This window comes from Thunnus maccoyii, chromosome 4 (genome assembly GCF_910596095.1).
Source record: "Thunnus maccoyii chromosome 4, fThuMac1.1, whole genome shotgun sequence".
Taxonomy (NCBI): domain Eukaryota; kingdom Metazoa; phylum Chordata; class Actinopteri; order Scombriformes; family Scombridae; genus Thunnus; species Thunnus maccoyii.
The window spans coordinates 10,000,383-10,014,365 of record NC_056536.1 but is presented as its reverse complement, the minus strand read 5'-3'; the positions used below and the strand labels follow the sequence as shown (position 1 = coordinate 10,014,365).

At 39.6% G+C, this 13,983-nt stretch overlaps 1 protein-coding gene across 3 annotated transcripts in view; it reads left to right on the top strand.

The window, feature by feature from the left end:
* nphp4 (nephronophthisis 4) overlaps positions 1 to 7,932 on the top strand; it is a 168,604-nt gene extending 160,672 nt beyond the window's left edge. For all 3 annotated transcript variants that reach the window (XM_042408717.1, XM_042408716.1, XM_042408715.1), the window contains exons 27-29: positions 1,265 to 1,444; positions 3,145 to 3,288; positions 7,679 to 7,932. In XM_042408717.1, coding sequence (XP_042264651.1) covers positions 1,265 to 1,444; positions 3,145 to 3,288; positions 7,679 to 7,819 — 465 coding nt within the window. In that variant the 3' untranslated portion in view covers positions 7,820 to 7,932. The remainder of the gene's footprint in view (positions 1 to 1,264; positions 1,445 to 3,144; positions 3,289 to 7,678) is intronic.
* Positions 7,933 to 13,983: the final 6,051 nt, after the last annotated feature.

Below are 13,983 nucleotides of genomic sequence, written 5' to 3'. Positions count from 1 at the left end.
CTTTTGGAGCAATTCACTTTTTTCACCATCCCTTTTTTTAAATGATTGTTTTTTTTTTAATTGGACAAAACACAGATGACACAAATCAGAAGCAACATACAGAACAGGGAAGAATGAAATCAAAACAGCTTACATAATGGGAAATTGAGATTTTTTTTCCAGTATTAGCCGTCATCAAACTGCATACACGCAATTGATTCCATGCAAATTATTCTCTTAACAGCAGGAAACAATAGAACAGCAACCGTCTCTTTTGTAATAACCTCAGGTTGAGATTCAAGTCATTATCATGAATGTGCAAATGTGGATTGACAGCATAATAAGTCTTTTCATGTCATTTCATTTCATTTTATTAGGTTCCCCCATTACTTCCCGCAATCATGTCAGATCATGTCGGGACACAATTTGACACAACCCGAAAAAAATTAGTAATGGCTGTATGCTCCTTGAACATATAAAAAAATATTCCAGGAGTGTCAGATTGCCCTCAATTTTTAATAGATTGTTTCTTATTCATAACTGGGTACAAGAGAGAGGAGATTTTGACAATGCTTCTCACTCAGAGCTGCAGTAAAAGGGCATTGTATATTACTCATATAAAAAAAATAATAATAAAGTGATGGACTGTCACAGCCACCATGGTTGCATACAGTACGACCCGAATGTGTTTTCCCTGAAGAAATAGGGTACTGGCTGAAAAAGCGACAGATGTATTTTTAAAAGATTTCACCGTATGCATCAGCGGCCGCTTTGATCTGACTCTCGGCAGGTTAGCTCACTGTGGAATGCATCGGAGGAGTCTTATAAAACAGGATAAAGCTCACCGCCAGAGAATAGCTTTGCTTTTCTCAACAGATTGAAAAGGAGCTGCACAGTAAATCTCATTCTCACATCCTTCTGTCTCTCTGTCACTTTTCTCCCTCTACTTTCTCTCATTTCATTGTCGGCCCCCTCTCTTTGCCTTTATCACTGAACCTCATTCGCCCTTCTCTCACCCACTCTCTCCTGTAATCTGTATACTTCCTCTGTTTTCCTCTGTTAACCACCTTTTCCCATTAATTCTGTCCTTTTCTATACCTTCCTCCCCTCTTCTTCGAAATGTCTCTCTTCTCTTCTTTGCCATATCACTCTCTTTTGTTACTCGGTGAATGTGTCTCTTTCCCTTTTATTAATTCTCTACATTCTCACAAGCCACCCAATCAACCACAACCTCACACCCTGCTGCCAAACCCAATCAAACCATTCTCCCATATCTTCTCTGTAGGTGGACCCCAAGGGTGTGTTTGTTTTGCCTCCTGCAGCAGTGCAGGAGCTCCAGCTGAAGGTGCAGCCATGGCGGGCGGGCAGCCGCTTCCTGTACGTGAACGCGGTGGACGTGGAGCACCGACGGCTGGTCACTGCTTGGCTGCTTTGTCTCAGTGTCCACCGGCCTGTGCTTTCCAAGGTTGGAGTTGTTTTCTTCTGGCTTTACTACTTAAAGATCTCCTCCAGATATGTATTAAGAAATATAAAAATGCTTGCTTGTCATGTGTCAGATATGTTTTTTCCACAAAGTATAATAACAAGAAGAAAAATACATTTTTGGGTGGAGGACAACTAAAAATTGCTATCTGTGTGTTTTTATTATGTCTGCATCTTCAGTGTAAACACTTGTATTTCTCTCACAGAACAAACAAACAGTGTAACCAGTATTATTCAAGGCCTTGGGTAACTATAGGTGGCACTCATTTTTTTTCTCATCATCCTTTTGAATTCTTGAGCAACATCACAGTTCCAGCAGCAGGATGACTGTGTAAAGGCGGTGCCAGGCGTCTGCTTGAAGAGCAAATGGTGGAGCACTGCAGTGTCAAAGTCACAGACCTGCTCATCACAGCCTCACTCATCTGCTCCACAAATGGTTTCCTTTACATTTAAGCCCGCCTCCCTATCGTTAGTAGACGATCTCTTTATAGATTTTGCGCAGCTGCAAGTCACAAAGAATCCCTCATTTTGTCATTTCATATCGAAGTAAATGTCCTTGCAAAATACTGCAGAATGTGCTAGAAGCTTGGTGAAGTTGTAAATACTTGTGCAGCTAGCTGGTAAGATAATGTGGTTGGCAAGCTAACCAGTAGCATGCTTGTTAGATGGTAACATGTCACCACTATGCAGGTTTCACACAGTCTCAGTGTCACAACTCTGACAGAGGAAGGTTATTTAAAATACGCTTCCTCCATTTTGGATTCTCTGGCTCTTTTCTCCCTCAAAGGTCAACACTGTCAAAACCGTATGCAATTGGTCAGCAACTCAAATTGGGATTGAGTTTACCAATTTTGTTAAAATGTATTTACTTTTATTTTCACATAAACACAGCAATATATAAAGTGAACATGATTATATAGATTGATATAGATAAAGTTGTCAAAACTACATTTTTGTTCTTGTAAATACTGGTGTGCAGAGTTTGATTTTATCTCACTTGATCATCAGTTTCGGACCCCCAGTGCACTTAAAGTTTCACAGTATGTGGTGATTGCCAGTAAGATTTCAGATTCAGTTCTTACAACAGCTCTTGCTCCCATTTTGCTTTTCTCAAGAACAGCGATGTGATGAACAGCTCCCTTAGAGGTCTGAAAAACCTCTAAGCCACTCACAGTCACATTCAGTGCTTATTGGACCGTCCTGGTGGTTTTCTGGGGCAGCTGGACATTCCCAACCCCTTTATGGCCACTGTCAAGAAAGAGCTAAGTACAGCTGATCCCAAGCCAGCGCTCAAAACCGATCCACTATATAACTGCTGTCTGCCTTTTCTTACCAACTGTCTAATTAACTGAATGTGTGCTTGACTGGCCGACTATCGAAAGCAATGTTCTCATTACATCTAAATGTCTAAATTCAATTTCCCTCCCTCACATATAATGCATATTGATGTTGAAATCACTCTAATCCACAGATATATGCGCCCAGTCCCATTTCTTTTGTTATCTGGGTTTTTTAAACTTGTGTTACAAAGGTGGATCTTGAGGCCTGCCCCCTATGTGCAAATTGTGCACTCAATAAAATATCAGCACTTTGGAGCAGGGCCTAAATAATTAGTGACCAACCAGTTATGGTACTAACTGTCTACGCACGTGTGTGTGTGTGTGTGTGTGTGTGTGCGCACAGGCATTTGAAGTGTGTGTCCCAGTCGGTGGTGGTCGTGGCAGCTCCAGGAAAATCACTTACACCAACCCTTACACCAGCAGCCGCAAATTCCTGCTTCGCTCCGACCATCCAGACCTGCTCCAGTTCAAAGAGGACAAATTCCAGGTGAGATAAGACAGGAAGTCATGTAGTTGTCTTACTCTCATCAAGAGTAAAATCAATACTTTGATTAACACCTAGACAAAAAAAGGCTCCTTCTCCTTGACAAAAGCTTGCATTAGTTTTTGAAGGAAATCAAGACCCGGATCAGTGCAGGTATTTTAATTGGATAAAGGATCCCTGTGTTGTTAGCATCCTGTAATTAATGCATTTATTATTTGCTGTAATGGAAAGTGTCACTGACTGGTTAAAATCTTTTTTTTTTAATCCCGTTAATAACAAAATAGTAGAAATAACAAGTCATTCTTGCAATATTTTTGGTCAAATTTAAACCTGCAGTGCGGAACTTTTACATATAAATGAACATCCATGACATTCAAGTCCTTACCAAACGAGTTCACACAATGCTGATTAAGCCCATCACCGCCAGGTTAATCTCTCTGTATTTCACAGTATACAGAGTTTTTAATCTGATGTTTGCTTTGACACTCCTGTGCTGGCCGGATGAATGCATGAATGCAGGCTGCCGCTGGCCGAGCCGGCTAACTTCTAGTTAGCTCTCCGCTAACTTGAATGGGGATGAAATAATTTAATTGTGCAACTCTTCTAGACTTTCAAAATGTTATCAGATCGAATGGATCAAATTCTGATAATGAAAGAGTCATTTCGTGGGGGTTGTGTGATGCTCAAAATAATTTATCCACCATTGTACAGCCTCAACAATAGCAGTGGAGTAGTCTACTGCGGAGCCTATGATGTAAGCATATGTTGACAGTGTTTCTGTAATTACTCTCACTGCCAGAAGACACAAACAAAAGTCCTGCACTCCAACTTTAAATACACATAATTTTCACAAAATTCCACATATTGATAGCTCCAGATCAAAAGTATTACTTCTGGTGTCAGCTTTCAAAACCTCTTAGTAGTCAAACACTTAAAAAAAAACATTTTAAACATCAGGTAACCAATGTACTTATGAAGATGAGAAAATCTACTAACATGCTGTAAAAGTTTTAACAAAAAAAGATCACAGACAGCTTGTCCTGCTTTCTTCTTCTACAGCAACTTTCCTGTTTGCTTGCTGTAGATCAGTCTAGAGTGTCCACTACATTGTCAGAGAGCAATGGCAACTCCCGCATGGACCAGATTAATCTCAACATTAATTGTTGTGGACAGTGAGCACACATCCGCAGAAGAGATGGCATGCAAGTCACTACGCAGACCATGCTGAGAGCTTAATAGTTGTTGAGTAATACACTGAATTAGTGAAAACATTGAGCTGCTGGTGGTACTAGATGGGAAGTCAACGGATCACCAAAGTCAATAGAATTTATTGTCATGGCGCCATGGATATCTGTACCAAATTCGATGGCAATCCATTTAATAGTTATTGAAATATTACTAAAACTAGCACTAAAAACAGCAGTAAGAAACATCCTCTGGGGGACCATGAACAAAATGTAGCGGCTATCCATTCAGTAGTTGTTGACATATTTCAGTCTAGACATAAGTGGTGGACAGACACTGTCATCATAGAGCCATGCCGCCAGCATGGATAACAACGTTGACAAAATACTCTAAACAATGTTGGAAATGTGGCTGCTGAAGAACCAACTGCTTCAATTCAAGTGGACATCATGACCGCATTGGAGAGATATGACAGATCATCACAACTGCATTCAGTGGACATGATGGGTTAGATATTTTAGTATTATTTCAGTTGGATATTTATATTTATGTTTTTGCCTGGTATCAGCCTCGTCAGTTTTGGTGCAGCTGCAGCTAAAATCATGAACAGACTGTGCTGCAACATCACTGATTAAGCATTACGACCAGACTGACACTTTAAACTTTGAGGAAAAAGATTTAACTGATGGTGGAAAATAAGAATTTGTCAGAAGCCATCACAGACTTCACCAAGAAACCTTTAGTGTTAAGTGTAAACAGTTATGAAGGAATAACTTACCTGTCATCTTCACAGGTACGACATCAATGATATCTGGCCTCTCGTGTTGACTTTTTATTCCTCAGCTGTTAGACTAGTAAATGATCACCTTTTTGACTTCCTGGAAAAAAACAGGATAAAAATTACAAAGTAATCACTGCTGTTGTTTTATTGTTGTCATCAGCTGCAGTGTCTGTAACAGTACCGGAGTCACTGCCATCATTGCCTTTCATTTGCTGGGGTGTGATAAAATGTCAAAACTAATGGAAAAACCTGCATTCCAAATGAACAAATAAATGAATGAGATGCAATGGGAGTCTGTTTCCACATAAACTATTTAAGAGTCTTGCTGCTCCTGTCCAGATGACACTGCATCAATTAGACAGAAGGAGGTGGGCAGATTGAAAAACAGCCCGTTGTTTTTTTCCCCATCCTGTCAGTGAGGCTCCAGGTGTCTTATAAAGAATTTACCGTGGCCACAGCATTAAGCAAATATGGAGACACTTTCCTCCTTTCTGACATAACTACCTGGCCATGACAAAACCAGCTGTCAGTAGGGAAGGCAAAGCAGAGATCAATACTGCTATGCTTTTGGGGAAGATTACAGCATAAATCCCCAAAATTGACCCATATATCTGTTGCTGGCTATTACAGAAAATACAACACAACAGTTTTGGTCTGATTGAAATACTGGGACAACAAAACAAAACCAAAAAGAAAAAGACCAAATAAAGACCTTTTGCACACTGAGAGCCCTGGAAAGAAAATCATTAAACATTAAGCATTGTTTTCCTTTAATTAGAGAAAACAATAATCAAATTGCACTGTGGATGGAGAGATGTTAATTTAGGCACAAAAATAAAGAGAGTGATGTCAGGAGGTTGGACCAATTAAGAATCTAGTGTTTCTTTGAGTATAATTTTTCACTCAGACAACCCTCAGGATTAGTGGAAACCCACAGTGAGGAAACACATTAACTTTTTTTATACAGGATATTTATTACAGTGCAGTAAAAAAAAAACAACAACAGAAAAATCAGTTTAGGATTTCAGTGTTTTGTAAAGCCATACAGTGTTATAACCAGCAGCAGCAGTGGTGGCTGGCTGCCCCACCTAAAGCTGAAACGTTTTTGAAAAAGTTTTAAAATGTCTTTCTTATTAATGTAACAGTAAATCTGTTGGTCTGTTGTTTTAGAGAGTGTAACCATGTTGCACCAAAGTCACTGAAAGAAATGCTGTTTGAGAGGAAAACAAGACTGTGTAAGTTATCAGTTAAAGGAGGACATAAATGACCAGACACTGAAATAAGAAAATTGAATGGACGAGCCCCCATTTGACAAAAACTGGCTCAGGAATGTGACCAGGAAGGGAGTCTGTGTGGGAGTTCTACTTAAAATGATTGTTATGTATTAAAACTGAGGTTAACACAAATTACCAGTATGGTGTGTGGAATGAGGTGCACAAACAAAAGATGATGCAGGGTGGATGTCGGCAGGAGGAAGGAAGAGAAAGAGTGAGCAAATGATATAACATATCACATAATAGTTTTCTTTTGAAGAAAAACAACAAGCCTTCTAACATCAGAATCTTTATTTTATGTGTGACCTTTAGTTTGTAGTTGTAGCATTTCTTCCAGGATTAAAAAAGTTTCTTTGGCTAATGCTTTCAGTTCTTGAAATGTATGTTATGGCAAGTATTATTCCATCCAAGGCTTTCTCTTCAGGTCCAAAGCACAAACCTTTTTCATTTTTTAAAATCTTGGATCATTACATAGACTACATGGGCACCTCAAAGCCCCAGAACTGATTTCTTGAGGGATCTTGCCTGGAAAAAGGATTCAGATCTCTAGAACCCACTGAAATTGTCATTTTTGACAGTGACTGTTAATATATCATTATTTTCCTTTTATTCATTTATTTTTCTTTCCTACCTCTGTTAATGCCAAAAAGAATTCATTAAAACACGTTACGGATGGGCTCAGCTATTTAATCAAGGAAAATAAAGTACACAGAGCAAGTTTGAGAACAAAACTGAAAAACTTTAATCGATAATATTAAGTTTACACCACAGTTGATTCATTTTCAGTTTACATAAACACATTCAGTATCACAGCAGGAGAGGTTTAAAACTTGTTGGACACTATTCCAGGTTCTAGCATAACTAATTAAATTTCAGAAAACTAAGATGGTGTTATGAGCCATTTTCTCTTGTTGTCAAAAGGTCAACTTGCCAGGGCTCCACTGCTGACTTATTTTCTTTATAAAGTTAGACCATACTGTATACAAACATGCAAGTTTGTGACATCAAATCAAGACTTGAAGCGTCATTGGCTACAGATACAATACGACTGGCAGTTTTCTGTAATACTGTGAGCAATGCATCTCTGAGCAAATAGTAATGTTTTATTTTAAAGATTCATATGAGGTATGTTTGTTGTGTTCACTGTGTTCAGATTGGAGGGGGAGAAAGTTACACCATCGGATTACGATTCGCCCCCAGCCAGAGTCCCGGCTCAGTGGAGATCCTGGTTTACGTGAACAACCTGGAGGAGAAGACAGAGGAGACGTTCTGTGTGAAAGTTAGCTACTCATGAATGATGTTTCTGGCACAGTGAGTGTGAAATGAACTCAAATGAGGAAAAAAATACCTATAATGTTTCTACTCAGTGTACGTAATTTAAGACAGAAATAAACTTTTTTTATCACATACTGTGTTTTGTGTTTTTCAGTCTTTTGTATAAGGTGGGATATTCTGTCATGTATGAATAAGAGTAAGAAATGAATGAGAGTGTTTGTTCTTTTTCAATGAGCCTCACTGACAGAGGGTCACATCTCAAGGATCAAACCTATTGAAAGCAAAACAAAGAGGCAAAGCAACTTTCTCTAAAAAGCTTTGAACGCACACCTGAACACAACTTTTAATTTACTAAATTATGCAACAAAGCAAAGCAGAAACTAACCTTAAAAGTACTTTCAAGCATAAAAGCTAAGATGTGGATGCGAGAAAGAAACAAAACGAACAAATCCGCGGAAGTAACTGAGAATAAACATGATTTTCTGACTTGCAATCAGCTAAGCAGCACAAAAGCAACATTATCAATGTCGAGGCCAAATCCCAACAGTGATCTGTCATCTTCCGAAATGTCCGGCAGAAATGTCTGACAGTTCATCCCCCACCCTCCGAAAGTGGGCCGAGGGTGAAAGCAATAACATTTTATCGACTTTAATTACCCAGTAAACCCACTTGAATGCCACTTGATGGTTGGGTTTTAATCTAGGACAAGCCAGGGGTCCGCTCTCCGCATCCCCTCACCTCCCAAACAACTTATCCTCATCACCGGCATTATTAGAAACCGTGCCGTAATGAGGTATGATTTTGCAGCGAGGCGCACATCTCTTCAGATCGCCCTCATTAACACCAGCACCCTTTTAAACCCCTCCATCCTCTCCTTCCTGCTCGCTCTTCCTCGCTCTGCTATGTCTGAGAGAAAGAGAAGGCCATGCACATTGTGTTATGTAACATAGAGTTACACAATCCCACCCTCCTCCCCCCCCCCCCACCCCTCCACCACCTCCTCCCACCTCGATTTCTCTCTCATTAGAATGCAGGCAGTAAAATAAGCTTCAGCGCAGCAGCAACAGCTAATAAAAAGAAGATAGCAACGCAGCCGGGTGCGCTTAATCTTTACCTTCTCTAACATTTTGTCTGAAGCAGAAGCCTCATTGTTTTCTCTCCATTATGTTGATATGTTAACAGCTTACAGAAATACACATTAACACTGTATTCATTTAACAAATTTGTTCCCTGTAGTCTTCGACATTCTTGTTCTAATGCTAAAAGATGCTCTTAATGCGATACTCAAACACCGTATGTACGTAGAAAGAGTTATTGGTTGCTGTGAGCATTCATCCTGTATTGAACCTTCCTTGTTGGGTTGGTGAGAATAGATATGTGAAGTATCAATACCACTGATATTGAGTCTTTTTTCAAGTATCAATACTAGTGAATAAGTATAATACAAAAAAAGGATCCATCTAACGTTAGATTATGTTCAGGGCACATGAACACTCTTCTTAGTGCTGCACTTTTTGCTTCTCTTCTGCTGTTGTGATCACAACATTAAACATTTGTTATTTAAAAACAGTCTTGTGATTTAATATGTGTTTAAGTAATTACAGAGAATAGTGGTGGAAGAAGTATCCAGATCCTTTACTTAAGTAAAAGTACCAATACAGCAAGTAAAAGTCCTGTATGAAAAAATCTACTTTAGTAAAAGTAGATAAGTATTATGAGCTTGATGTAGTTAAAGTATTGCAGTAAAAGTAGTGGTTTGGTTCCTCTGACTGATATATTATTATATATGGCATCATTAGATTATTAATACTGAAGCATCAGTGTTAGAGCAGCATGTTACTGTTGTAGCTGCTGGAGGTGGAGCTAGTTTCAACTACTTTATATACAATTAGCTAGTTTTGTCCAGTGGTTCCCAACCTAGGGGTTTGGCTCCTCTAAAGGGTCACCAGATAAATCTGAGGGGTCGTGAGATGATTAATGGGAGAAGAAAGAAGAAAAAACAAAGTTCTGATACACAAATCTGTTTTCGGGTTTTAGACTTTTTTTCTCCAATCTTTGATTTTTGGTAAAATATTGGATCATTTGAACATTTATTGAAATGAAACCATGTGAGAAGTTTAGAGGGAAAAATCACTATTTAGTGGAGCTGTTAACAACTCATAGACATCTGAAATGTGACCCCGACTACACACTGCTTTTTGTAAGACGTCAAAAGCCAAAAACTGGTTTAATCTTTAACAACGTGTAATATTTTAAAAGCTTGTTATGATTATGTCAAATAAATGTTATGGAGTAGAAGCATAAAGTCACATCAAATAGAAATACTCAAGTAAAGTACAAGCACCTCAAAATTGTACTTAATTACATTACTTGAGTAAATGTACTTAGTTACTTTCCATCACTGGAGTGAGTCAGCTGATATAACCTTCCACCGACGGTGTTTCTGACTTCAACAGCTGACTGAATGTTTTGTACACTGCACTTTGCTAATAAAAAGAGAAGTTTCATTGGCATCTGAGTTTTAGCAAATTCAGGTACAAACAAGAACTGCATCATAGACTAAAGTTATCCTTTCTATGGCAGCAAAAGTGACTGAAGTTTTCTTTCACAGCCCTCGGTTTATTTCCTGCGTCTGTTGGGGTGGAGATGATGAACAGCCGTCCTGCATCCATGCATGACTACCTGCACGTGGAAAAGATTTCCTGCTGCTGTCCGTCTCATTTGGGCGTTTTCACAGCATCCCTGGTAGAAATGCGACTCTGTTGCAGTCCTGCTTTGTGATTCACTGCAGGCTGGTGAGACAGGTGTGCTTTGTGTCATGCCTGTTGCAGTTTTAATACCTGGACCCTGGTTGGAACAGCAGCCCACAGTGTGAGCATCATGGTTGTTCTCTCAGCCAGGGGCAGAGCAGCGCTGACACCTTATTAGTGGTGCCAGTCCAGTTGTTGTCGGTTCCTCCTGAAGGAGCACAGGCACCCCTCCACAACAGCTCACACTGTCTGCTCACCTTGTTAGTGTGGTTAGACGGCTCCTGTCTAGCTGCCCAGAGGAGAGGCCGCCTTGATATTCTGCTGGGTGGAGGGGTGCCTGTTATTGCCCTGATTTGGAGAAAACCAGGCCTACCTGCTGGTGCATGTCTGTGTGTTAGTATGGTGTTTTTGTGTGTGTGTGTGTGTGTATGTGTAGGTGACTGGCCTGAGCCATGTGAGTGGGTGCATGTCTATGAGAGCATACAGCGACGCAGGTATCAAAGAGCTTAGTAACTGGAGGAATATGCAACCTAGCAACCAGCCCTCCTCCTCATGTACACTGCTGGCCTGGAGCTGCACTCATACAGTTGAGGGAAAAGAGTTGGTGTGTATCATCACAATTCAATTCAAGCAGTAGATCATCGAGCAGAGAAGACACACACATTTCAAAAGTTGCCTTTTTTTTTTTTTTTTTTTTTACAAAAATCAAAAATAAATAAGAAAGCACTTGCTACCCTCAGTGATGTCACAACTGATGTTTTCCTCATCTGTCAAGGGCAAAAGACCTGTGACATCACCAACCCACAGGTTTGAATTACTCTTTAAAATAGTCATGTAGCAATTGATGTAAACAGTAAACATGCTTAACAAGCATAAAAATGTGAAATGTTCAAAAGTGAAACTGGAGGAAGAAAGCAAAAGAAATTAAAGGAGAGGCACAGTTAAAGCAGCTGTCTTGTTTTATCTCCAGGAAGCAGACCTGGGTCAGATTAGACATAAAGTGCGAGAAGGAGCTTTTTAATAAACTGAAATTCAATTACCTTGTTACCTGTCTCAGCAGGACCTTTCTGCAGCCATGACTGCCAAGCAAAAAAGAAAATGTGTTCGGCTGAGGGAGCGTCACTGTTCCTCTCATACATACACACACATGCAGTTTGAAGACAGTTCACAGTTTTCAGTAGATGGCAGCCTTACACGTACAGCAAATACCCACTGTTGTTGTCACCAATCAGCCTTTCCTGTAAGGCAGCAGTAAATAAAACTGTTACTAGAGTCTGGCCATAACCCAGCCTGTATAACTAATAATCTTATTAATACTGAGGAAAGCTTTTGGGCCTTTATTTAATGTTTTTCCATTAAAAAAAGATCTGTTTTATTCTATTGACTTGCCTGTATGTATTTAGAGTGTTGTGATGAGGGGATACAAGCACTGTCAGCCCTCCAGCACCAAGGACAGAGATTCACTGGTCAGCATCATGGCTGCAGGTGAGCCACACAGCAGAGGGCGGGGAGGAACAGGCAGCATGGCAATTATCACCTACAGCTGGTAGCCAATTCCCCACACCAGGAGCTCATCAAGACTCATCAGCACCCACATTAAGAGACGCTTCTCACAGCCTGAGAGAGGTCAGGGTGGTTTTCCAGAAAGTAGGTTTAACAAACTCTGACCCTGAACTCTGAGTTGATGAACCCTGAGATGGGAAACTCTGGATTGTCAGTTCAATCAACAGAGTAAGTTCACCCTGAGTTAAGCATGTGTGTGGTGAATGAAAAAAGCCATCATCAATGAGGTCCTATTCACCATGGTACCTGTTGCCAATTCACCATGGCAACAAGTAAATAAAAGGCAGAGTCTCCATTTTAGTCCAGTGAATGTAGAGATATTAATACGTGTGTATGTGGACAGTGAACATTTATCTTTAACAAGAAGAGCCAGAGTCAGAAGTGTCAAGTTAACATAATAAAGTTTGATTCAGCTTAGTCCATTAATTCATCATTTACCAGACATACATTTCCTTAATGGATGATAAAGTGGATTCTGACTGTGTATCAGGCTGCAGCTACATTACATTTTAAATATATTTGTTCAGCTTTAATTTGACGGGGGACAAAACACAGGAGGCAGCAACTGAAGATGAAAAATGTAGTTAAAGATTTAAAAATATACAGATCAAAGACAGAGACATGACTGTTAAGCTAACAATATAGAAAAAAAATTCTAATAATGTGTTTGGTGATTTGGTGATAAAATACAGTAGATTTTAAATGTTCAGACTTCTATTTGTATCTTAGTTCAACAGCCTTCAGTGACTTTATTTCAGCTACTTCAATGACTGTAGTCAATTTAAACATTGCCACTGAAATGCTGTTAAAACAGACTACGGACTGTTAAACCACAATCCTGCTCACTCAGATAAATTAACATATAATCTCCAATATTATAGGATGTTGGTGTCCCATCAGTGAGACCAATCACATCATAGAGATAAAGATAATTATTCATAGATCTTACGTGTCTAAAGCTTCATACTCATTTCCTAAATTTAAACATTATATGCAATAAACAAATCAGTGCAGGAGCTGCTCTAACAAACTAACAGCTGTCTTGTGTGCACAGAGTCTCAGTGTTATAACAGAAGGACATGCAGAGGTTTTATTCTGAGCTGAGATTGAATTAACGCTGTGTAATATTTGAATGTGAGGGCAAAAGCAATAACTTTAGAAAGTCCTTGAGTAACAAACTAATACCCAACCAGGATTTTCATTCTGACATACAGTAAACCTCTGCTAATTAATGCGCCTCAATATGCACTTTGATACAGTCTGAATGAATGAGGAAATGAAGCTAAAGCCGAGATTATGCTTTCTGTGTCCACGAGTACACAAAGGTCCACTTGGGTCTGCATAATGTAAGTTTTGTCATCAGAAGGTGTACACATAGGCTCTGTGTGGACATCCACGTACCTCCAATTTGTTGTGACCGAGTGCACATGGATGTATAAAAAGAAACGGTTACATTGTTGGAGGCGGGGCCCCATTCATTCAGATGACAGTTGGTCAGTGGTGCATGAAGCAAAAAAAGTTCAACTTCCAGGTGTAAAATTACCCGGATTGTGTGGCCCATAGAGCAGGCGCACCAGAGACTTCTGCTGCCAAGCTGGCTAACTTACAGTTTAGCCCTCCGATAATTTGAATGGGGTTAAAATAATTCAATTGTGCGGCTCTTCTAGACTTTCCAAATGTTATCAGACTCAATAGATCAATTCTGATGAAATGAGTCATTTTGCGGGGGTTGAGATGCTCAAAAAAATGTATCTGCTGATTTATAGACGTCTCTTTCACAATGTAAGTCTCTAGGAAACAATCTTTTTGGGCCAGTGTGCATCATGTGATGGACTCAGAAGTTGTAATTACACAATTTGGCCACTATGTC